At 37.6% G+C, this 23,044-nt stretch overlaps 1 protein-coding gene across 3 annotated transcripts in view; it reads right to left on the bottom strand.

Moving 5' to 3' along the window:
- Positions 1–1,634: 1,634 nt before the first annotated feature.
- The window catches only part of plce1 (phospholipase C, epsilon 1), an 84,275-nt gene continuing 62,865 nt past the window's right edge, over positions 1,635–23,044 (bottom strand). For 2 of the 3 annotated variants that reach the window (XM_044102280.1, XM_044102279.1), the window contains exons 21-45: positions 22,827–22,941; positions 22,553–22,712; positions 22,327–22,449; positions 21,115–21,251; positions 20,797–21,035; positions 20,639–20,700; positions 20,095–20,260; positions 19,881–19,988; positions 19,425–19,541; positions 18,043–18,201; positions 17,614–17,749; positions 17,313–17,354; positions 14,327–14,445; positions 13,996–14,113; positions 12,232–12,369; positions 11,695–11,985; positions 10,573–10,736; positions 9,852–10,113; positions 9,539–9,657; positions 9,120–9,248; positions 8,844–9,032; positions 7,662–7,859; positions 7,351–7,563; positions 6,476–6,684; positions 1,635–5,012 (exon numbers count right to left, since the gene is read on the bottom strand). In XM_044102280.1, coding sequence (XP_043958215.1) covers positions 6,520–6,684; positions 7,351–7,563; positions 7,662–7,859; positions 8,844–9,032; positions 9,120–9,248; positions 9,539–9,657; positions 9,852–10,113; positions 10,573–10,736; positions 11,695–11,985; positions 12,232–12,369; positions 13,996–14,113; positions 14,327–14,445; positions 17,313–17,354; positions 17,614–17,749; positions 18,043–18,201; positions 19,425–19,541; positions 19,881–19,988; positions 20,095–20,260; positions 20,639–20,700; positions 20,797–21,035; positions 21,115–21,251; positions 22,327–22,449; positions 22,553–22,712; positions 22,827–22,941 — 3,669 coding nt within the window. In that variant the 3' untranslated portion in view covers positions 1,635–5,012; positions 6,476–6,519. The remainder of the gene's footprint in view (positions 5,013–6,475; positions 6,685–7,350; positions 7,564–7,661; positions 7,860–8,843; positions 9,033–9,119; positions 9,249–9,538; positions 9,658–9,851; positions 10,114–10,572; positions 10,737–11,694; positions 11,986–12,231; positions 12,370–13,995; positions 14,114–14,326; positions 14,446–17,312; positions 17,355–17,613; positions 17,750–18,042; positions 18,202–19,424; positions 19,542–19,880; positions 19,989–20,094; positions 20,261–20,638; positions 20,701–20,796; positions 21,036–21,114; positions 21,252–22,326; positions 22,450–22,552; positions 22,713–22,826; positions 22,942–23,044) is intronic. The other variant, XM_044102281.1, reaches the window with a different exon arrangement.

The following is a 23,044-nucleotide window of genomic DNA, read 5'->3' as shown; positions in this document are numbered from 1 at the left end:
AGAAACTTCAAATACTTAGCAAGACTTATTTAAAAGCTTATTTTGCATTATCTCCCTTAATAAGCTAACCTTTGGGTACATTGCAAATAAAAATCAGTTAATGTTTTCTATATATTTTTCACAGTTGACTGTTTTTAGTGAGACCTAAGCCCATCCTGACTGCAGGAAGGGGTTTGGTGTAATTTCCTGTGGGATCCACTTAACAGAACACATCTCCCTTGTCAAGGCTCCTTATGATATAGGTGGCCTAACTTTTTAATTGCGAAGCACATTATAGTGAATTGTTTCATCTGAAGTCTCAAAGAGGAAGGATCATTAACCTGCAGAATTACCAGGTTTTAAAACTGGTAATTTAATTTGATGACTGCATAATTTTGCATTAAGGGACTCGAAAGACTGAGCTGTACTGGTGCTGATATTTGACACAGAGCGCTCCTTATTAAATGGAAATAGCTGACTGAGCCACAGAGTTATATTTCAAACATTTTCTGGAAGGCTGGGCACATCTGAGCAACTGTTATGGATTCAACCAAATGACCTGATTATGTCACTGAAAGCTGTGTCCACTGTGGCTCACTGAAGAAGATGGCAAACTAAGCTTGGCTCATTAGGCTACAAGCTGGGAAAATAGTAAAATGATGTTTAACTCAAAACTAAAGTTGAACAATAGTATTTGTTTTTCCAAATGGAACATTTTGTTCAAAAGAACATGGGAGTAAGGCATACAGGCACAAACAAACTGACAAGTATGTCCAAACTGTGACCTTTGCTGAATTTACGTCTTTTTCAATGATTTTGTGTGAACCATCCAAAGACTGGTGCAAGTTTGCCAGCAGACTCAGTTGACGGAGAAGATCCTGTTTTTAGAGTAGCATTTTGACAGACAAGCAAAATCCTTAAAATGGAAAATGTTAGGTACAATAAAATGTATTATCCATATAATTTCTTTCAAGTGGAAAAGAAATATCCTGTGCTAGCCCACAACAGACTTTGGAGCTTCTACTCATAAAATTTTGCTAAGTACAGCAATTATTTTCAAAGATTGATCTCCTTCCCTTTGCTGTGGCTTAACCTTTCAATATTTCAAACAAACAGATCGATTTTGTAAAATAGTCTAACTAGTTTGTTTTATTAATATATTGCATGTTCAGTGATTGTCGTGGTTAAAAAAACACTCTTGTTTCATATATATATATATATATATATATATATATATATATATATATATATATATATATATATATATATATATATATATATATATATATATATATATATATATATATATATATTCGGTATTGCCTGAGTTTGGAACAGGAGAAGACAGAGCCACTGGATAACTATGCACATAGTTTCCATGTGCATATAGATTAGTGTAAATAGTCGCAATTCTATATTAAAATAATATTAAAAAATCTGTCATGAAAACTTCTCTAATTCTCCAAACCATGATGGCTCAGAAGGTTGTCAAATGCAGGTGAGATAATGAAAACTCATAACTTCTCCAACCAACCCCAGTTCAAAAATCCAGGAATATCTTTAAATAGGGATACTTCTGTAGTTACCATTCTAAAGTAAAACTGATTTGTTAGTCACTGCTGTTGAGCTTACATAAAACACCCTAACATACAACATCATTAAATATTTGCATTTTATTCAGATTTTGCTATGTGACAAATCCATCATTAACTATCCATTCAGGAATTCAAGTAAATAGATATGTGCTTATAACAGGTTTTACCACAGATGGTGGGTGGTAGATGATATACTGAATGTTCTATGGAGATAGTGCTAAAGATGCAACACAGCTGACAACAAACAAAGGCATGTCAAGGTCAGTGGATATAAAGAATACATCAAAATGTAAATAATCTTGTCTTTCCACATTAATGAAAAATATGACAATAACATACTACTGGGTAACTGCAGGATAATATGCCACGAGAATGACTACTGCACAAAACTTTACACAAAAATATTTACATGGCTAAATAAGTTTGAATCAAGTTAGAGAAGGATGTACCTCTTCTTTAACTAAAATAAATAAAAAATAAAAACTACTAACAGGGACTTGTACAGAAACAACATAACTGCCAACCAGGGCTTCACATTAAAATAAATAACACACAGTTCTCTCAGGTTGTAAAAAAATCCATTACATTCAGAAATGAGGTCTACGGGTTAGGAAGAAGGAAAGCAAGATGTGAATGTGTGAAAACCCAGATTGCTCACTGATTTTTACAGCCCAACAGAAACACTTCCTACCTGCACTGACATCACTTTCATCCAGGCCAGGGAGGCTGCAGGTAATGGTCGTTTGATGAAATATTATCTTTTGCCTGCCATAATGGCTTTTCTTTGTGTTTAATTTCAAATCTGCAGCTGTCTGATTGGATACGAGGATTAAAGCTTCATTATCACTGACATGAAGTTGTGGTTTCTGGGCTCAGTGTTTCATCTACCTTAATTACCAGAAGCCTCTGAGACCAGACCTCCCCACTGTCAGATGATAATCATTGTATGTAAATGAAATCAATTCTGACCAATTACAACAATAATTCAAGGCCAACAGTTAAATACATAAAAATAGAGAGAGAGTGAAGAAACTATTTCAATATTGCACTAAAATTCTAACTAATTTACTTGGCACTCTGCTAGCTCCAGATAACATGAAGAGTAAAGGAGAAAGGGAAAGGTTGTTTTAAATTTAAACGCTAATAAATCAGTACACGATCGGTCAGTAAAATGTTGGCATGCGAGTTAAAAATCTTAGTAATGGACTTACAAAACTAACTAATGTAACCCAAAAACTCATGAGAGGAGATAAATGATTTGTCCCACTAAAGCTTGATGATTTAGTGGTTTGTAAATTCAAATCCATTTCTACTTGCGGCCATTTAGGGTTTGTATGCATATTTTGGTAAATCGGTGTTCCTCTCACCAGAAATCATCAACTGGACAAAACAACTAAATGTCTTGCTTTTGAAGAACAAAATATTCAACTTAACTGCCAGCAATTTTTTTGGTAAATAAAAATACAATGAAAGCAAATCTCAGTTTGTCAATCAGGTTTTTAACAGCTTTTTAACCACATTAGTAGAAATTGTCACGTGTATGTATTTTGTATACATTTACATCTTCTTTTTTCAACCTTTCCAGCAAGGTTTTGCTTGGGAAAAATTATGGAGTAAATATTATTTCCATTTCCAGACAAAATTTTGCCGATAAAAAAAAAAAGTTACCTCATGAGGAACTCTTTAGGTTGGATCAGAAACATGTGAGGGAGACCAAACATATCTACAAATCAGATGTCAAACAAACATTTTCATTTACAGTTCTAAGTAAAATAAATAGTAATAAAAACTTACTGATGAAAATGGGAAAAACTGTCCAAAAGTGATTGTAGTTATCAATTGTTTGTTTACCAAAATATGTCCAACAACTTTAAAATTTAAGCTCAGACATTGATACGAACAGCTCAAATAAAATTCATCTCACATTTTCTTCTGTTTTAAATAAAAAATAATAATAGTTCACAATAAAAGCAACACAAAATGGTCAAAATAAAGAAAACAAAACACAATATGATCATCTGACACAAATAAAAGAAATAAAATGTGCAAAATGCTGTTGGGAAAATAACCACAAAAAAATGATGAGCTGAACTCTGCATGAACTTAACATGAATTTATATTAACCATCTGACTGTGGCTCCACTTAAAATCTTGTTACTGATTAGATTGAGAAACTGGGAAATAAAAATTTGCACAGATTTTAGATGTATAGTGGCCTCTTAATAGTACTGCAAAATATTTATTTTCCTAAAGGTATTCTGTTAGTTGCCAAAATGGTAAGTAGCAAGAGATGTGAGCTCTCAAATCTTCTGTGCAGCAACTTCAAATCCTCCTTAAAAACATCTTCAAATAGAAGTTTGAGGCAGTTTTGCAGCATTCTTCAGCCACATTAAAGTTAAGCAATAAAAAGTCCCACAATTGCCCCTACACTGAAGCCAATATTGCACACCTACGCTGTTCTAGGATGCTGCCATGCGTAGTGTTGCTTTTAGTGCAGGTGTGTTAGTGTTCAACAAATTGCCTGGAGCCTCGCAGCTTCTATTAGTGAATAACTAAGAAAAGTGGAAAAGTTTACTTCACTGCCTCAAACTCTGCTCTTGCAGCACAACAGAATTGAAAGTACGAAGAAGAACCAAACAAGCCTGCTTGTCTGCCTCTGTTATAATGTCTTTACCCAAGAGAGGAAGAATGAAATCTCCTTACTTACAATTTCCTTCATTTTAATTAAGATCTTCCTCCATCTGTCACTACTTGAGTATCAGTTTACATCAAACCAGTTGCCTCCTTTAAACCATCTTAACCACAAAATAATTTGTGTCTAATAAACATTTACCCATTGAGCAGCTCATTTAGCAGTTTAAACTCACACTTATTTGTCAATTAACTGTCCCTCAGGGATTTTTTCCTCCTGCTCATCAGAAACAGGAGGAATATTTTAGTGCTATTTACAGTCCCTGAAGACTGCAATTAAAAATAGCTGCCCATGATACTCTGGACCATCTCTGGAGCCATAATAATCACTATAAACAAAGAGGAATGGGAACAGACACTTGGGAGTATCCCAAACTCCTGCCCATCATTCCACCAACTGAGGAAACAAGCTGGTTATGCATTCCTCACTTTAAGAAGAATCTACCTCAAAATCTACAGTTCCTCATGGAAAGACTTCAGAAATTGTGGGAAAACAGAAAATTCCTCCAAGTTTACGAGTAGTCAGTGCAAGTTTTCCTCCTGGATCTCATTTGTGGATCTTCCAGTTCCTAAGGAGGTGGAGCTTCAAAACTCGCAGGGTGAGAGAGCAGCTGGGAGGGCGGAAAAGTTGGAGATCTCTTTTAAAGGAGGAGGAAGAGGAGAAAGAGGAACCCTGGATGAACCTTCCAGCCACCACCCTACCCTCAGTCACCCACGCCTTCAGACCCGTAGCTGCAGACAGATACCCTGCAGAGAACATAGTTAGACTTTTATTTTTATATTTAGAGTGGAAAATATATGTATTTATTTGATACAACCACAGACGTCTAACATGGATGCACTCTTATCAAAACCACGCAGCAAATAAAAACAATCAAGAGAAATGGATTATTGCTAGAAAGTGAAACTGGAATACTGTTGGTGATTAGTGTACTATGTTTGATTTTCAGTTGGTGGAATGAAGTTTTGTTTCAATCAACATGTCTGAATCAGTACAAAAGACTCAAACAATCTGAAGAGTGATTCCAGATATAAACTTCTTTCAGACCAAAAATCACAACATGATTTACACGTTTCATGCTCTATTGGTAATTCAGTATCAAAGTGGACATATGGAACACTTTGCATCTAGTGCCACTCCTTGCAAGAATCTATGAAAATCAGTAGAATAAACTAACATAGGGCTGCAAGTAATAGTTATTTTGGTAGAGTATTGACTATTCTGATGATTAATGGAGATTTTTAATTTAACCATTTAAGACCTCTTCTCAACCCACAGATTTTCCACAAGATGCATGTGCGGTGACTGAGATGGTTATGGAAGGAGGATGATTCTATGTCTGGTGAACTATAGACTCAATAAGAACTCTTTTGAATTTTTCTGGCATAACAAGGCTCCTCCTAGAGCCGAAAAAGAAAACCAGACTCTCCATCGTGTTCAGTTAAAAAGTTATTTTCTTAATTTAAATTAGGACAAAGTGCAAGACTCATTTTGATCATTTGTACCGATTACTGAATCAAAGAAAACACAGAGGTCAAAGGTGATCAATACAGTTGATTCTCTCCAAGAAAAAAAGACTATAAGGAATAGACACCATTCCCAGACAGTGAGGAAATTCAACCTTCACTCCATACCAAACATACCTAAAGCTTACTTTAGGTATGTTTGTGAGGAGACTTAGAGACCGTTACATGCCAAGAATTACTGCATTTCTCTAACAGTGAGCATTGGAGAACATTTTGCCACATTTACTGTAATGATTACTGAAAAATTGTGGCTTCTTATTGACTGGAAAAACTTGGGTCCTCATCAAGCCAGAGGCTGAGAAATAAAGAACCTGTGTTGCATGCTATTTATGCCCCAGGGAAATGGGATGCAATTGATTGCCCAATACAACTTTGAAACTCTGCTCAAATTATAATTTTTTTTTTTCAATTGCTTTTTTTTGACAGAGATTTTAGAGAGGGCAATAAGTAAGAAAATTGTGCTTTGAATTTACACGTTTCATGCGTTTCAAAATAAAGGTATACTTGAATTTATGGACCAATTTAAAATATTTATTTTCAAATTTGTGATTTTTTTAGCTCTTAAGGCTTTTTGAACATCTTTCTCACCAACTATGGAAGTTGCAAGTATAAAACCACCTAGAAATTTCTCTGCTAGCACACAGTTCTATGTAATGTTAGAGGTTATAGACAGCATACAGTACCTCTGTTGCCTCTCCATGCACAGACACCAGGCAAACTGTGAGCCTCACTCCTGGAGCTCTGTCAGAGCCACACAGCATGCAGCTCGCTCATCCTTACTCTGCGTGGGGCCGTCCGCTGCCATGCCCGTCGTCATGCTGCGGCTGCGACTGGTTAACTTTTTCAGCTCACTGGCAAAGGAAATCACTTTCTTTTTGTCCTCCCGCACCAACTGGAAGAAGAAGGGGTTTGGTGTTAATGGAATAAAATAAGAAATGTCCCAAGTGATTATTTCAGTCTCCTCAATATAAAGGCTGAATCCAGGTTTCCTCTCATTTTCCCCTCTTTTTGGTAACCTGATTTATTTGCTGTTTTACTTATGTATTATTTGTGAATAAAAGCACAGTAAAAGGAACTTACAAATGTACTTTAAGCTTTATTTACAGTTTCACAGCAAAAGGTGTCGGATGCAAAAATAATGATAAATAAATAAATTGCAGAGACAGAAAAAGCTGTTTAAAGGTTCATTAAAAATGCATGACAAATCACAAAACACATGGAAAGGAAGCCGAGCACAAACACAAACACAAAACCAAACGCAGCAGCAGCAGGTGCACTACAACCATTGTGATTGTTAACAAAATAACACACAGCTTGAACAGCACGTTAGAACATGAGAAAGAGTTTGCTTTATGAGTAATGCTGTGAGAACAAGTAGAAGCACAAAGATGAAAAACACGTGTAGCAGCCACACATTGTTTCTGCTCATAAAACAATAATACTGAGAAAACACAACTGAGACAAAAACATCACCTGAAAACAAAGCACGAAACACTGAAAGCTAAAAAACTAAAAAAAGCGTCTTGTTCTGGAAATATCTTTCTGTGTTTCGAGCTACCTGCTCTTTGAGTTTCAGAATAAACTTCCCAGCGCCTCGCCAGCGGTTCTGAGCTTGGTAGACGCACTCGTGATCCAGCAGCACCCGCTGAAGGGGCTTGGTGGCGGAGGACTTCTTAGAACCGGCCTCCCTGCCGACTTCTTCAACCAACACATAGTCACAGGGATTGGGATTGCACAGAATACTGTAGGAATACTTTGCCTTTGACAGTGTCTACTCACAAAAAGAAAGAAAACAGAGAAAAAAAAATGATATAAAAATCATAAAGCTGGAATTTTTTGACATGCTTTAATCATTTCTTAGGGACCCACCTGCTGGATGATGTCCTGAGCCGTGCTGTACCGAGGGGCTTTGATCACAGTGTGAGGCTGTTCTGGTGAAACTTCATGGACCTGAACTAAGAACATCTCATCCTCTCCTCCACTGCCGCCACCACCTCCTGCTGCGTCTTTGCCCCCCACTGTCGCCTCCTCCTCTCTCTCCAGGACAGTGATTTTGTCATTAAGGTTCTGAATTAATGAAACCAACAAGGAACAAACTTCAAAAAAAGTACAAAGTACAGGTGCATTTCAATTAAATTACAATATGATCGAAATGTTTACTTATTTGGGAAATTGAAAGGAAGAAAAGACGTTATATATTTTTATTACACACAGAGTGACAGATCTGAAGTGAAGTGTATTTCTGTTAATTTTGATCAGTTTGGCTGACAGCTATAAAAACACCAAAACTTAGTTATTTGAAAAACTTGAATATAAAAATAAAAACAAAAAAAAAGTATTTTCAATAAAGAATGTCAGCCGACTGTAAAGGACGTTCATGTATTGCATTGTTTATGCAGGCAATACTGCCTGGGGCTGTTTGGGGCTCTTTAAGTTACTTTATTCATACCTGTAGATAGATTTATTTTGCAGGGGTTCAACACATATCCACACTCACACACACATAAAATAAAAAAAGAAAGACATTATAACCAGAATCATTCGGATATAACAGTGCTGAAAGTGCTTGAGGCTCCACAAATGTGATCACAGCAGGACACAGAAGTAAAGAGTAAGACTCAAAATAGAAAAAAGAAAAGAAATCTATAGATACTATCAGTGTTATTTCAGCTGCATCAATACAGACCGGTATAAAGCGCATGTAGCTCTAATAGCTGCCTTCAGCTTGTCTGCGATGTTTGATCTGGTTTCTCAGTTTGACAATATTCCATAGATTCTCCATATGCTTTAGATCAGGAATACCATGATCAATAAACCAATATTGATATGTGATCAATATTGGTTTATTGATCACAAATCCAGCTGTGCATAATGATTTTACATAATTTTTTTTTGTTCTTGAACAGAATAATAGAAATACATAAAAATTTTACCATTAGAATCTCGCTCACTGAAATGCATTTTTAAGAGATAACCAGAAGAGGGCACTAGAGTCTACATTACATCATGTTGATAAAGTAAAGCACAGGATCTTGCTCGGTTTGTTTGTACCTCCTCTCTTGTTTTGATGCAGATTCTCCCCACATATCCATCGTCTGCCTCCCAGCTGCTGACGAGCCTGACCACCTCCTCCTCGGGGGCCAGGGGCCGATACTGAGCGCAGCGCTTCACCTCGCTGCGCTCCTTCAGCAGGGGCACTTTCTCCTCACACAAGAAAGTGTTTTCTCCAGATGTCACAACCTGAACACATGTAAATGACAAATGTGTGTTTATTTCTTTCACTCCTGCCTCAGTCGCTTTTTCATTTTTCATTTCTGTCGCACATACCATTTCCAGCAGCTGTTTGGCCGTGGTCTGCGCCGTTACAGAAAAGATTTTGAAGGGTTCTGGACCGGGAGCCCCATGTACTGTCACCCTGTGCTGCTCTGAAACACGCTTCTCCTCTGACCTAAACAGCTGTGGAGAGAGCAGGCCACGCACGGCGCGGCAGGTTATGAAACTTCCTGACATGACATTTCTGCTTTAGTCGACACTCTCCTCAGACCGAGAAAGTCAAACCGAAGCGAGTTTTGATGTTGCTGACTGGGCCAGCAGGAGTTGCTTTGAACATTCCTGGGTTGCGGTCTATCACTTGTTAAACTTTAATGAGGATGTGTCATTATGAAAGCTTTGAAGTTTTACAAGTGCACTTAAGCGATCAAATCTTGTTTGAACCGCCGCAATCTCCAGACCTGAGTAAGTCTTACCAAAGATGAGGGAGTGGCGCCCCCTGTGGGACCTTCTTCTGTTCTGTGGCTGTAGATGAATAAGCTGGAGACTTCGAGAGGTTCATTATGCTGTGTTCTCAGCTGAACATGCCTGTAACCTAAAACACAAAAAAAAACAACTATACTCTGACTGAATATATATGCGTTTTTAATTATATCTTTAAAATGAAAATGAAAGATTTTTACAATGTATGCATGCGATGAGGATTAACACAAATATATATTATTTATAATTTTATTTATTTATATTTATTTATTATGACTTATTTGTTGTCAGCTGTGCGACTCCAACCTGGTTTGAGGGCTTTCAGAGGCAGAGTTCTCTGAGCCGTGATCTGGGAGCTGTTGTTCTCCACCACGGCAAATCGCAGGAAACACATCTCCTCGAAATGCACAGTGAACTGAAAGCGCTCGCTCCACATCGGGTTGAGGGTGTTGCGGTGGATGGGTTTGGTGCGGAAATGGTAGGTGTCGACCGACATTCCCAGGACATCTACCTCGATGCAGGGGCTGCCGGAGCTGTTACCCGGACAGACGTTCTGTCCAGAAACAAGCTGAGAGGAAAGGACGAGATGCTGTCATTTCTTTCTAAATATATCATTCGGCACTAAAGAACAGGTGGGTCTGAGAGCACTGCATTCACAGTCACCCTGACCTGCAAAATAGGTATTTAGACCTCCACACAGGAACACAGTGTGATTTTTGTGTTGAGTCACTCTTTATACTCTTTGTTTACGACCAGATTAAAAGCGTTCCGGCGAATAATATTTTATTAACATCAGCAACAACTTTCAAAAAGGTCAACCCGATCTTCCATCCAAAAAAGGCAATACAGCCATGGGTTTCGTGTGTATATTTAATTTTTTTTAAGATCCTAAACTAACATTTGATGTACATATGGGAAGTTCTTTTTTACATTTATGCAAATAACAAGAAAATGTGTCATCTTAAAATTTAAACCTGCAGGAACAATTGCAAAAAATTTAGTCATTTTGAGGGATGTTTAAACTCACAGTGAGGGAATAGACTGCTGGGCTCATTTTCTCCAGGTCTCTTTCCATCGGACAGAACTGCTGGTAAAGTGGACAGCTACGGTCCCAGAGCACAGCAGGCTTCAGAACATAGCCACATCCACCATTATCCTCAAACAGCGCTGTGTTTAACTGCATCGGCAAATCTGAGGAGGAAAAAAAGAAATCAAAACTTTTAACACAACAGAACAAGCAGGACCTTTGCACAAAATAGCAACAGTGTAGAAGGAACTGACTTCTGTTGTCACAGTTTCTGGGAAAAGGCGGCAGTGTGGGCTCACATTAGCGAGTTGAGGGATTTTCTCAGAAAAACAGAATGTGGTCAGCATGTAAACTGCTCTTAAGAGACAATAAAATTGTCTCCCCATGTTTAACACTGCCATTCTTTCAAACAGCATCCGAGAAAGCCTTTCTAAAAAGCAAATACTTAATGTGATTGTGAGTATCCTCGTCACATCCATCACTTTTATGTGTGATTTTATGTTTTAAAGATGATGTAGCCATGATTGAGTAGGAAATATTTAAAGGATAGGAACAGACACTGCAATCCTCTACAAAAAAACACGTCTGTTTTACAGATCTCCTCTGTTTTTGCTTTCTTTGACACACCTAAATTAAAGGGTAATTTCCTTGTTGCTAAATTATGACTTCATTATTAAATTATTTTTGAGGAAGCTAATTTCAGTATGTCTCGCCACACCCAGGCCTGAATACTCTATTGAGCAAAATTTCCTTAAATAGAATCTGTCTGACAACAGACTAAATGATCTCAAAAAAGTCACATTGTGACTCAAAAGACTAATTTATTAGCACCTATTGGTCTGAAAAGGCGTACAACTACTTATTAGGTTTGGTGAGAAATTAATTTAAAGTCATTTAGCCTTTTTCCATTAACAAGTGAAATATTTTAAAAGCATCTTTTGTATTTACTTCCTGCACTGGCAGATCTGTACCTAAAGGCTCCAAGGCAATTCAAAGATGCTATAGACTTATGTAGAAATTCAAAACACATGTTGCATTTTATCAAGTAGTCATAATCTGCCTTTTATCCCGCTTCATACCTTGACTGACATGTACCTAAGCAGGTCAGCAAATTGCTCTCACCATCTGTCTGATAGTTGAGGGCCACCAGTTGAATTCCATGCAGCCAGAAGAGCAGAGGGTTGGGATTCGTGGAGTCGATCCTGGTAGCTGCTGGATATGTCCGGAGCAGCTGGCATTCTGTGTGTTGGATCAACTTCTGAGAGTACCGCCGACACAGTCGCTTGGCTGCGTTCTCGTTGACGGATGAGATGTGGTAACATTTGGGTGTGCGGATGATTGCGCTGAGCGAAGTGGAGGGGTTGAGTACAGGGGATGTCTGCTGTTCCTCCCAGCTGAGCCGTTCAGAGCCACCTGCAGAAAGAGCAAGGGAAACTTCTGAAATCAGCATTTTTAGTCTTCTAAAATATGGCAAAGTAATAGAAATTATCAAGAAAAAAATCAGAATTAGCTTTCTGTTAGTTTATAAAGACCAATAGTTAATTATTAATACCCTCAACTATACTAATCCAATCCATCTTAAATGTTTGTTAATTAACAAATGACAGGTTGGTCTGTTTATTTTCTGTTAAATCAGGAGCAGCTCTTTGCCCTACATACCTTTTCCAGGGGTGCGGCTTTGGGTGGTGACCTCCCCTGTTGCGCCACAGCGAGAAGGAGCTGTTCCAAATATGGACTTCCTGCTTTTTCCTCTGTCCTTTCCTCTACCAGAGCCAGATGGAGACAATGTAGACAGACCTGCAGGGAGATAGAAGGCACATTTTTAAAGATTACAGTGAACTATATGTTACCATTCATAGTCCCTTTTAACTCTGGTTAATATCAACCAATAGAGTCCAAGATCCAATTAAATCTAATTTAATTATATAAATAAAATATAATTTTCTAATACTGTGCCAAGATGTCACCACTGCCACGACACATCTAGCAGTTTCCTCAAAATATAGGGAATTCTCCTGTAAGTGTGGGAGATTTCTACAACTTCACCATCAGTTTCAGTCTTACTGTGGAGGACAAAATATCAAAAATGTCATCAGAGTGAGGCATTTTAGAAATTGTCTAAAGAAGTGAAGAAAACCGTCACCCATTTTGATCAATAACTCGTGCTGTACTCTGTGAGGCACAGAACAGCCATAAGGCCAAACACACTTTTCAATCAAAGATTAATCTGAGTTGATGACACAGAGGCTCTGGAGTCTGAAGTAGCTGTAAAAACTCCCAACTTGCCTCTGTTGCCAAGCAATCTGCCTATATGTGTATCTTGGAAGAGTGTGCACTTCTCAGTGTGGAGTCCTACTCCACAGAAAGCATGTTTTTATTTTACCAATACTGAGCAGGGTGCCATAATTAATTTTTTTGTCAATTGCTCATTTTATCTGCTTGGCAAAATCCATTATTGGTCTTACTTTGACATGAAGAAAGCTTTAGTCAATGTTTATGTAGGAAAATTCTATTTTTATAAGCTCATCCTATCCCATACAGAATTTTCTCAAAGTGGATTCATTTATGCAAAATGAAGTCTATATGCATTTACTTGAAATATGAGGAAAAGCAAAAAATGAAGATAAAAAATAAGCATGTTACTAAAACCAATGGCATCAAACATTTCTGCTTTTAATAAAAATTGAAAATGTAAATATTTGCACAGTTTTTTATGGGGTATTGTGACCAGTCAGGACAGCACAGGAATAGTGAACTGCTGCCTTTGTGAAATGAGCCAATCATCCCGCTTCCTTTCTCACATTCTTGTCTCTGGAAACTGTAAACAAATAAAATACTAGTGGAAACACTGGCGGGTTTATAAGGGCATATGTCATTTAACGAGAAGACGATATTTTAGACATGGAAGAGACGAGGAGATTTTATATTTAAAGCGCAAAGAGAAATATTTGAGATAAATCACAGTGAGGAATGAAGACAGATTCCTCTGAAGATGATACAGGCAACATCATGAGTGCATAAAGAAAACAAAGTCAAGTGATCTGATCTGAAGAACTGAGAATGTACTCAAGTTAAACTCTGAAGTCTAAAAGGCAGAGTAATGAAGAGTCTTAGATTCCAGTTTACTTATAAAGGAGAGAAGGATATTCCCAAAACATTTTCTTAACTATGGTTTTATCAACTTCTACAGAAAACTGAAGCATAATAAAGTGGCCACAATTTCCCAAAGGGGTCGGAGGAGTCATGAGCTTAGTGGGTGTTCTGTATGGGATAGCAAAAGAGTTGCAAAAATGACTGCCATTTATTTCTTGAAAAGACAGCATTAAAAGCACAAACAAAAATGAAATCATCGTAAGTATCTAAATACACTGAGCGTTTAATGTCCATCGGTGGGAAAATGCAACACTAAAAGTAAAACCATACCAGGGAATTTTACAGCCTGGCAGTAGATGATGAGGTCAGAGAGCTCCTGCGCGATCTGACGGCTCTCCTTCTTGTTCTGAGGAAGGTAAAACTCCTCACCCAGCTCCATGTCGAACACCTGTGGGTCCGGACATTAGGAAGCAACAGAAACTGGATTTCACATAAGCAGCAGATAGAAACAGGCTAATACTGAAATGCAATTAGCTCATATAGACTTATTTTTTATGTCGCACTGTGTCCCAAAATAATGAAGAAAAACAAACATGAAAAAAGAATAAATTTGTAAAAATATCAAAGGAATGAAGTTGGTTTATGACTTTAGGTTCCTAACCTTTCCTTTGCTCTGCATCATGTTGTCGGCCTTCTTCATCCTCTTCGGTATTTCGTCAACACTGTGTTCCTCCTTGTCAGCCGGGCTCTTAGCATCAGGCTTGTCATCCAGGATGTTGTCTGTACAATAAAACAGGATAGTAGAGAAAGGAAACCTAATCAAAACCAGCATTTTTTAAACTTTGGCGACTCTTCTGTAAAATCCTGAACTCTGTTTGCTATCTGAAAATCCAGAAAATGCATCAATTCAAGATCGTCTTGGCTTGTATAGAGAACACCAAAAGGTTCACCTTAGAATGATTCAAAAACTAAATAAAAGTTTTGGAATGGCCTAGTCAAACCCTAGACTGCTGTGGCCTGAGACATATTTTCTTAACTGATATTTTCTCCACAGCAAAATTAAGGCACATAGCTAGTTATCCACTTTTTGCGATGGCACTTATCTGATTTAGGGGACAATTATTACTACTCTTTGTTATCTATATTTTTGTATGAAATTCTAAAATGTGTTTAATGATCTGAAACATTTAAGTAGCTTATAAGCCTTTCTGAAGCAAAAGCTCACAAAGATTCCAGCTTGAAAAGAAATATTCAAAGCACTATCTCTTAACTGTAAACAGAACCAACTGCAGGAGTTTGTTTGTATGCTCCCTTTTCCTCCTACGCAGAAATAAAAGCAAAAAACAGTCAAGATGGAAGAAAAAAACAAAACATACATCAGTTTAAAGGCATGGAGGCTTTTTATTTGGAAAATCTTAATTCTTAACATTTGGAATGTTTTTAAAAAGCGGTTTCACAACCAAGCTGAGGTTTTAACGTTGGGCTGAAGACAGCAGCTGAAGAGGTGGGCCAAAGTGTGACAGGAGGGAGCTACTGTTTAACCAGAAAGGGTGGCAACTTGCCAAATTAGAACTGAAGTGTTTGTATTTGAAGGGCAAGCTGAAGTTAGTGCTAAAGCTCATAACATAAAACAAACAGGGTGGAGGATTACTTGATTACGTTGCATTTGATAAGTTTATTGGTTAATATTTCTGAGCAAATATTGGGGGGAAAAAAGGAGATAAACTGGCCTTCTAATGGTCTATTAACAGTGAATTTGTTAAACAGAGACAATCAGGGAATAGCAAATTTAAGGGCAGGGCTGTGGCTGAGACCACGGCAGGGTAGTTTCCCCTGGTTTGTTGTTCAGCACAGGGGCAATGTAGGGCCTGAGAAACCAGATGGCTTTGTTTTGCTTCCCTGATGAGTCTGCCCAGCCGCTGGCGAGGTCACAGACAAATACAGTATGGAGGAAAAGAGGAAGGGGGATATTATCTCTGTGGGATAAAGAGCAACTCTACAGAAAGCATTATACTTTGACAATAAGTGTTAAGTTTTATCAATAGGAATCCAATTTTAATCGCAAGGCTTCAAGGCTAACACATACAGATGTGCACAAGTTCCCTGACGGAATTGCGTTTATACAGCTGTTATTATGCAGGAAGATGAGCCCATTTCAAGTTAGCAGTCCAAACAACAACAACAACAAAAACTTGAACAAGAAGAAAGCTCAGGTCAAAGTTTGATGACAGTGTTGAGACAGAAAACAGTCTCAGATTTCTCTAAACTGAACGTTCACAAATTTTTGATCTGCGACTGCAGCAGCCTGCAATCACAAAAACTGCTGATGTCACTGAATGAACTACAAAAACAAACAGTTGTCCCTAACCAGACGTGTAAAATTTGAAAATACTGTGTTACAAATGTGCTGCAGGAGAGGCTGGCAGTTCAACCTGTTTGCGTCACTTTTATTTTATTTTCTTACTGTCAAGCATCAAAGATTATAAATAAATATTTCACTGCAAAACAGACTGAAGTGCTAGTTCCCATGCCAGAAAGCAACACAGAAGAGAGCAGGACCTGTGATTCACACAAGCAGCACACAGACAGCAGCAACAGCAGTGATCACTAAAGCACTTCTTGATCCCGGTGTTTCATCTGTAAAGATTATGCAGTGGTATAAAAGAACCAAATAATCACAGTAATCCTGTGAAAAGACACTAGAGTTTTAGCGTCAGTTATTGTTCTGTTAAGTATTCACACCCCTTCGACCTTTTCCAAATTTGCCACATAACAACCATAAATCTTAATGTATTTTATTGGGATTTTATGAGACAGACCAACACAAAGTAGCGCAAGTGTGACTTGCTTTTCTATTCAGCCTCTGTTACTCTTTATTATTATCTGACGCTACCAGTTGCCTTTTGAAGTTAATTAATTAGTAAACAGAGTCTTCCTTGGTGTAATTTATTACAAGTATAAGTATGCTGTTCTATAAAACCCTCAGAGGTTTACAGGCTCTTCTGCACCCAAGTCAATACTGTCTACTACCACTTTTTATTGCAATAACACCTGAAAGTCTAGTGGGGTATGTCTCCACCAGCAGGGCTGTTCTAACACATAAATATTCTTTAATGTAAACTGTTATAGCTCTTGCTGTATGTTTAGGGTTGTTAACCTGCTGAAAGGTGAACCTCACAGCGCTCTGAAGCTAATCCAGAATTACCATTGAACTCTTGGTTGCTTCTGTGATTGTTGTCCCTCTATCCAAGCTTGTTAATTTAGCTGGTTTATACATTTACATTTTCAGACAATGGATTTAACAGTGCCCAAATATGCTCAAAACTATATTGTATTATTTGTCTTATTGGTGTTGTTTGTTTACTGATGTTCTCTAATAAACCTCTGAGGTTCTCACAGACAAATTAACAATTACAGCCTGCCTTGTTTTGATGTATAAAACAAAATACTGACAAACTTCATATTTGCAGTTGTACTGTGACAAAATATGACAGCGTTAAAGGGGTATAAATAATTTAGCAAGCATCTTTATTTCACGAAGATTAAAGTTTTTTTTTTCACAAACCTTCTGAAAGAACACCACCTTCCACTGCACAACAATTACAGAGACAACATGGAAGCTTGAAGAGGCACATCAGGGGATTTACCTTCTAGGCCATATGAGGCAGTAGAGGCTGTGAGGACATCAGCTAAGTGGAAAATAGGCAAGAGAAAGGGAAAATGAAATGAAAAAGAATAAAGTGTCAACAAAACACAATCAGCTGTTAAAAAGAGGAAGGACAGAATAGAGTAGTGAACAGAAAGTGAACGAAAGGAGAAAACATAAAAACTTTAAGTGGGGACATATTCAAGTTTGTTTTGAGTTCACTGAAATCCCATTGGGCCTCTTTAATCGAGTGCAGCTTTGGAGATAGTTTTCCCCCCATTTCAAAGCATAGTTATCCTCACCATCTGATAGAGACTCATAATCATAGTCATATTCATCTTCTTCTTCTTCCTCTTCTTCATTAGCGTGGTTGTTAGGGGAAGAAACTCCTGGTGATCCGTTGCTCGCCTGGGCTTGCATGTGTGCCAGCTGGTGAGCCTGTGAATGAGTTTACATAGATATTATCAGAAGGACGATCTATATCGCTCATAATTTTAAACATAAAAGCTGTACTCCATAGAGAATGCACAATCGAAATCCTCGTTTTCGCTAAATAGAAATAGTACATACATTTCAGCACATTTGCATCTATTATTTATGTCTAACGGTACTCTAAATGAGCAGCGGTGCTTGATATAATACACTAAAGCAACCTGGAGGTTCCTTAACAGAATCACTTTGAGGAAATATAAATTATGCAAACATGTGGATGAGAGCTGTTTTATCCCAACCTTCTGTTTGACGATGTCCACCGGTGCCTGATGGGCTTTCAGCTTCTTGTTTTTGAGGAGGATCTTCCCACGCAGCTGCAGTGGCGATGGCAGGTGAGGGTCATCGCTGAAGTCACTCTCAAAAAGGAAACGAGTCACAAGACGTTCCCCACACACAGTCTAATGGAAAAAATATTTAAATATGATGGATGACATCAGCATGACCTTTTTATGTGAGAAGATGTGTCATGTCAAAAGAATGAAAGAGGCAAAAAAAAAGATGTCTGAAGCTCGAGTAAAAAATTGAAGTGCCTTTATCAACTCAAGACACGGCAAAAGACAACAAAAAACAAACATGACCAGGGTGATGTAAACTGTCAAGGGGCACAGAGCTGGTTGAACTTTAAAGACTTTAATTTATCAAGATCGCCAGGAGTGGGTCTCCAAGGAAGAGGAAATGATGTGAGGTTTTCTTGGATGAAAGCATGGTGACATTGCATGATTTAGCCGTTTTTCCCTGAACCTGACCTGGCTTGGAAGCTTGTCTGTTTAATCGTCAAAGCAGCTGAAAAAATGCAGTGATTGAAAACATATGTGACGTATTGGAACCAGTGAATGCATATTTCATTAAGGGTTATATGGCAATAAAGTGTTTTGGGCAGAAATGTGGGTACACAATTCAATTCAATTTAGTTTATGTATATAGCACCAATACACTAATCACTGGTGTAACGTTGATGGTTTTAATTTTGCATTTGATCCATTCTTTTTTCAGGATACTTGGGTGATTCAACAGGACAACAATGCCAAACCTACATCTAGATTGTTTGGAATAGATAAAGCAGGATAACAAGTTTGAAATAGCCCTAAATAGTATTGCTAAAAAACTGGCTCCATGCAATAAAGCTAACAAATTAAATTAGATCTAATAATACTTATTGACATCCAACTACATATCAGTAGGGGTGTCTGGATTTGAGCTAGTATGAATAATTTGGTCATGTGTATAAGAGAAAAAATCCAACAAAGAAACTTTAGAAGATAACTCTTTCATAATTCTTTGACCTTGTTTATTGCACGCATCACCGCAGTCCTGTCTAAAAAAACGGCTAAAAAGCATTTTTAAAAGCCCAAGATTAATATAAATTTCATGCCAATGACGACCGTATTTCAACTTCTGACTGGCACTTTTTTTTTCTTTGATACTTTGTCTTTTAGCTTTTTATACTTGCTGCAATATCAATTGCCCAAATTGGAACACGAATAAAATGAATCTGAATCTGAACTGTATTCCATTAATAAAAAAAAAAAAACTTTTATGTTTTTTATTTTTGGCTAATACTCAGGCATAAACAAAACTCAAAACAAATTATTCACAAAAGTCTCAAAGCGTCCCATCATACCTTGAATATTTCAGCCATCTTGCGCTGCTGCAGAAGTGAGCAGTGGTTCTCTATGGACAATATGACTGGCATGTCAGAGTTGACAAATGCGGACCGATTTATGGCTTCCACCACATCCTGAGAGATCAGGAGAACAAGGAGAACGTCTTAGTCCAAACAAAACTAAATCAGAATTTATTGAAACATTCCTCTGAGCTACAGTTTCAACAAAATTGTCTGTAAAGCATGTTACACAAGATAGACAATAAATAATGCTCAGTGCAGGCCAGTTGGTAAACGTTCATAATGTTTTAAAAATTTGGATTAATCAACAGGAACTCAATATTCATAAAATAGCTCAATCTGATCTAAAGTCAAACTTTTATCATGTGATGTGATAAAAATGAAAGAATAATTTGTATGTATATTTGTAATATAAATAATTATAGTTATAAAATATAAATGGCCATATCTGACCTTAAAGGGAATTTTGGTGGTGAGTGTGTGTCCGTGGTAAATGACTGGCATGCCGTCATCTCCATCCCAGCAGTCCAACTCCACACTCCTACAGCCTTGAAGCAGAACCTGAAAATCAGAGAATTTATTAAAATTCTCTGATTTTTAATAAAAACATTTCTTTTAAATCTTGACATTTTGGTTGAAAATTATACCATTTAACAATGTGACTTACATGGCTATAAAGCTCAACAGAGGACTCTCCTTTGAGCTGATGACCAGTCAGGTAGGTGTTGTGAGAAGACTCAATGTAGTAATATGAGAGAGGGTACTGCAGCTCCTCTGGATTCATCTGAGATTCTTCATTATTAGAAGCAAAGTTGTCTTTGTCCATCAGAAACCTAATCCAGACATAGAGAAACTATTTCTAGGAGATTCAACAAAGTCTTTGCTGTGTCTTCTACACACAGTTTGCAATTTGCAGTAGGAAACTGCAAAAATTGTTGTTTTTTTAAACTTAGAGTGCATTGGGATTTATTTATGAGTTTCAGAGTAAAGGTAGTTCAATTTATACATACACTAATTGTTTTAGATATTTATTAATAAAAAATATTACAAACTGTTTAGGGATAACTTTGTGTTTGTCACATATAAGGGCAATAAAAATACAAATCTTTGCAGTTGTACCAAGATATAATGTGAAAAAGTTGAAGAGGAAATTTCTTAAAGTACTATATTTTTTCACCAGGTTGACGTTTAGTGTGTACTTTGTGCTATACCTTGCAAAACCTTCAAAGGACATCCAACCCATTTGTCTCATGGTTGATGAAGGCTCAAACCTCTGCAAGAGAAATAAATAGTAGACACAAAGGTTTCCATTTTTTCTCATTACTGAGGTATAATCTGTGTTGTTGTACACCTTGTTTCAGATTTGTACCTGTATGATGCTGAGGATCTCATCATAGCTCAGGTGCTCTCTCTGACAGTTCACTAAAAAGTCATTGAGTTGTGGTATAGCCAATCCCAAAACGCCCAGCGATGCGTTCTCCACCCCTGTGCCGTTTGTCACGATGCTGGCCGCCGCGATCGCATCTGAGATCTGCTTCTGGTTGTCTGACATTAGCTGCCTCGTCCGGATAAACAAGCCAAGATCAGATCCATTCCGGGTGAGTAGGTCTAAACAGCCGACAAACCAATTAGAAGCTGGGACAGAAAGAGGGTAATTGAGCATGAATTAGAATTTCTGTATTGTTACCTAGGTCTGGCTGTAGTCCTGTATCTTTGTCGTCTATCCTGAGGTTGGTGTAGAGAGGGGAGGATTCTGGACATGAGCGACTGCAGGGCACAGCAAAGGTGTCAAACAGTTCTTTCAGGTCCTTCCTGCTTCGGATGCTGTGGAGAAAACAAATAGATGAACTTAGTCCAAATCATGCAAACATCGACTCACGGACTAGTTAATCTGACTGTGAAAACATTTTGAGTTTCTATTAGGATAAATAAAAAAAGTCAAAGCAATGTGTAGGTTTTAGCAAGTCAAATTTATGACTTTTAAGATCCTTTTAACAAAATTTAAAACCTTAAAAACTATAAATATTGGGGATGGTTTGGCCATCCTGCTGTATTACAATCAAGCATAGCAAAAACTGTGAAATTTCTAGGATCTGTTTATGAGGCTTGGCAGAAGCTTTGTGCTTCTCACACTGCATATGACTAACCCTGGTACTGCCAAGATTTCTTCTTTTTTCTTTTTACATTGGTTTAAGCTGGCCTATCAAAATATTCAGACAAAATAAGTTGAAATTTGTGGCTGCAATGTGGAAAAAATGGGTGAAAGTTTAAGGGGTATAAATACTGACCAATTTACTGTATATCAACAGACCTTCCAAGAAAGCCCTAGATGTCAAAAGGTGTTTTACTTAAACTCTTTCTACATCCCATCTGTTTGTTTCTTTTTTCTGACTCTGATCCATGAAAGCAATAAAATTGATCTATGTGGTTATTATTATAGAAAGCACAATTTAAAAGGCTTGGCAGAAGATGAGAGAATCTAAGAAATGCAGGAGGACCGTTACAAGAAATGCTTATCAAGGCACAGTTTTTCTTTCTATTCATCGGTCAAGGAAAAATGTAGACAAGCCAAATAAATCGCAGAGCAGAATCATTTGAAAACTCCCTAAACATGATAACTATGAGAGGCATTTATTGTAGCATTTTATGGAAATTTGATAAGAATTTAACTATTACATAAGAGCGTGGAGTTAGGCACGTATGTCTATATTCAGACACAGTGTATAAATTCAGAAATAGAACAGAAGAACATTTAATGCTGGTTTATGCTTTATACCATGTTTAAACCACTGGAGAGGCTAAAAAAAACCAGACTTTAGCCCAGAATTAAAACTCCTAATTGAGTGAAATAAATTAGTGATAATTTATTTCTCTTAGCAGCAATCCATATCATAAATACCTGAAGGACTTGAAGAGCTCAACAAATTCAATGAAGCTCATGGTGCTGTCAGAAATCATGAGATTCTGGAAGCCCCTGAAGCAGGCTTTACCTCGGCCGTGCCATGATCTGCTGCTCCACGCCCTGCAGAGAAAAAAAAAGAAAGAAAAAGAAAATATCATGACCAAAATCAAGAGAATAAGTTCTACATACAAGTGAGGCTGTAAGTGTTTCCTTTCTTTTCTACCCTGGCTGTGACTTGGACGTCCCTGACAGGATTGGAGATGATTGTGGACGGGAGTGGTTGGACGCGGCCATGCTGGAGGAAGGAGACGATGACAAGGAAGAGACTAGCAACCCAGAGCTCTTATTGGATGAGAGGGAGAATGGTCCTGGGAAGCTGTCATCTGCAGAGGTGATGAATACATTTTATACCGAGCTTTTGCAATGTTCATATTTTGTTATTAATGATTCTCAGAACTTTAGCTTCACTGAATTTATATGAGTTCTAAAGGTCTCACCTGGATCTTCTTGGTCGATGCTGTCAGATTCGGGACCGTTTCGATATAAACCTTCCTTACAGCTCCGCGTCTTCCTGGAAACCATCTCATCATCGGTGGCATCCCCACTGTCTCCCTGAAATACATGAAGAAAGGTAATATTATGCTTCTGTTAGCCTTTAACTTGCTTTGTCTCTAATTCTTCAAACAATCTCTAAGCCATAATATTTAGTATTATT

The sequence above is a fragment of the Gambusia affinis genome, linkage group LG20 (assembly GCF_019740435.1).
Source record: "Gambusia affinis linkage group LG20, SWU_Gaff_1.0, whole genome shotgun sequence".
NCBI lineage: Eukaryota > Metazoa > Chordata > Actinopteri > Cyprinodontiformes > Poeciliidae > Gambusia > Gambusia affinis.
This window is presented reverse-complemented; position numbering and strand designations above follow the sequence as displayed.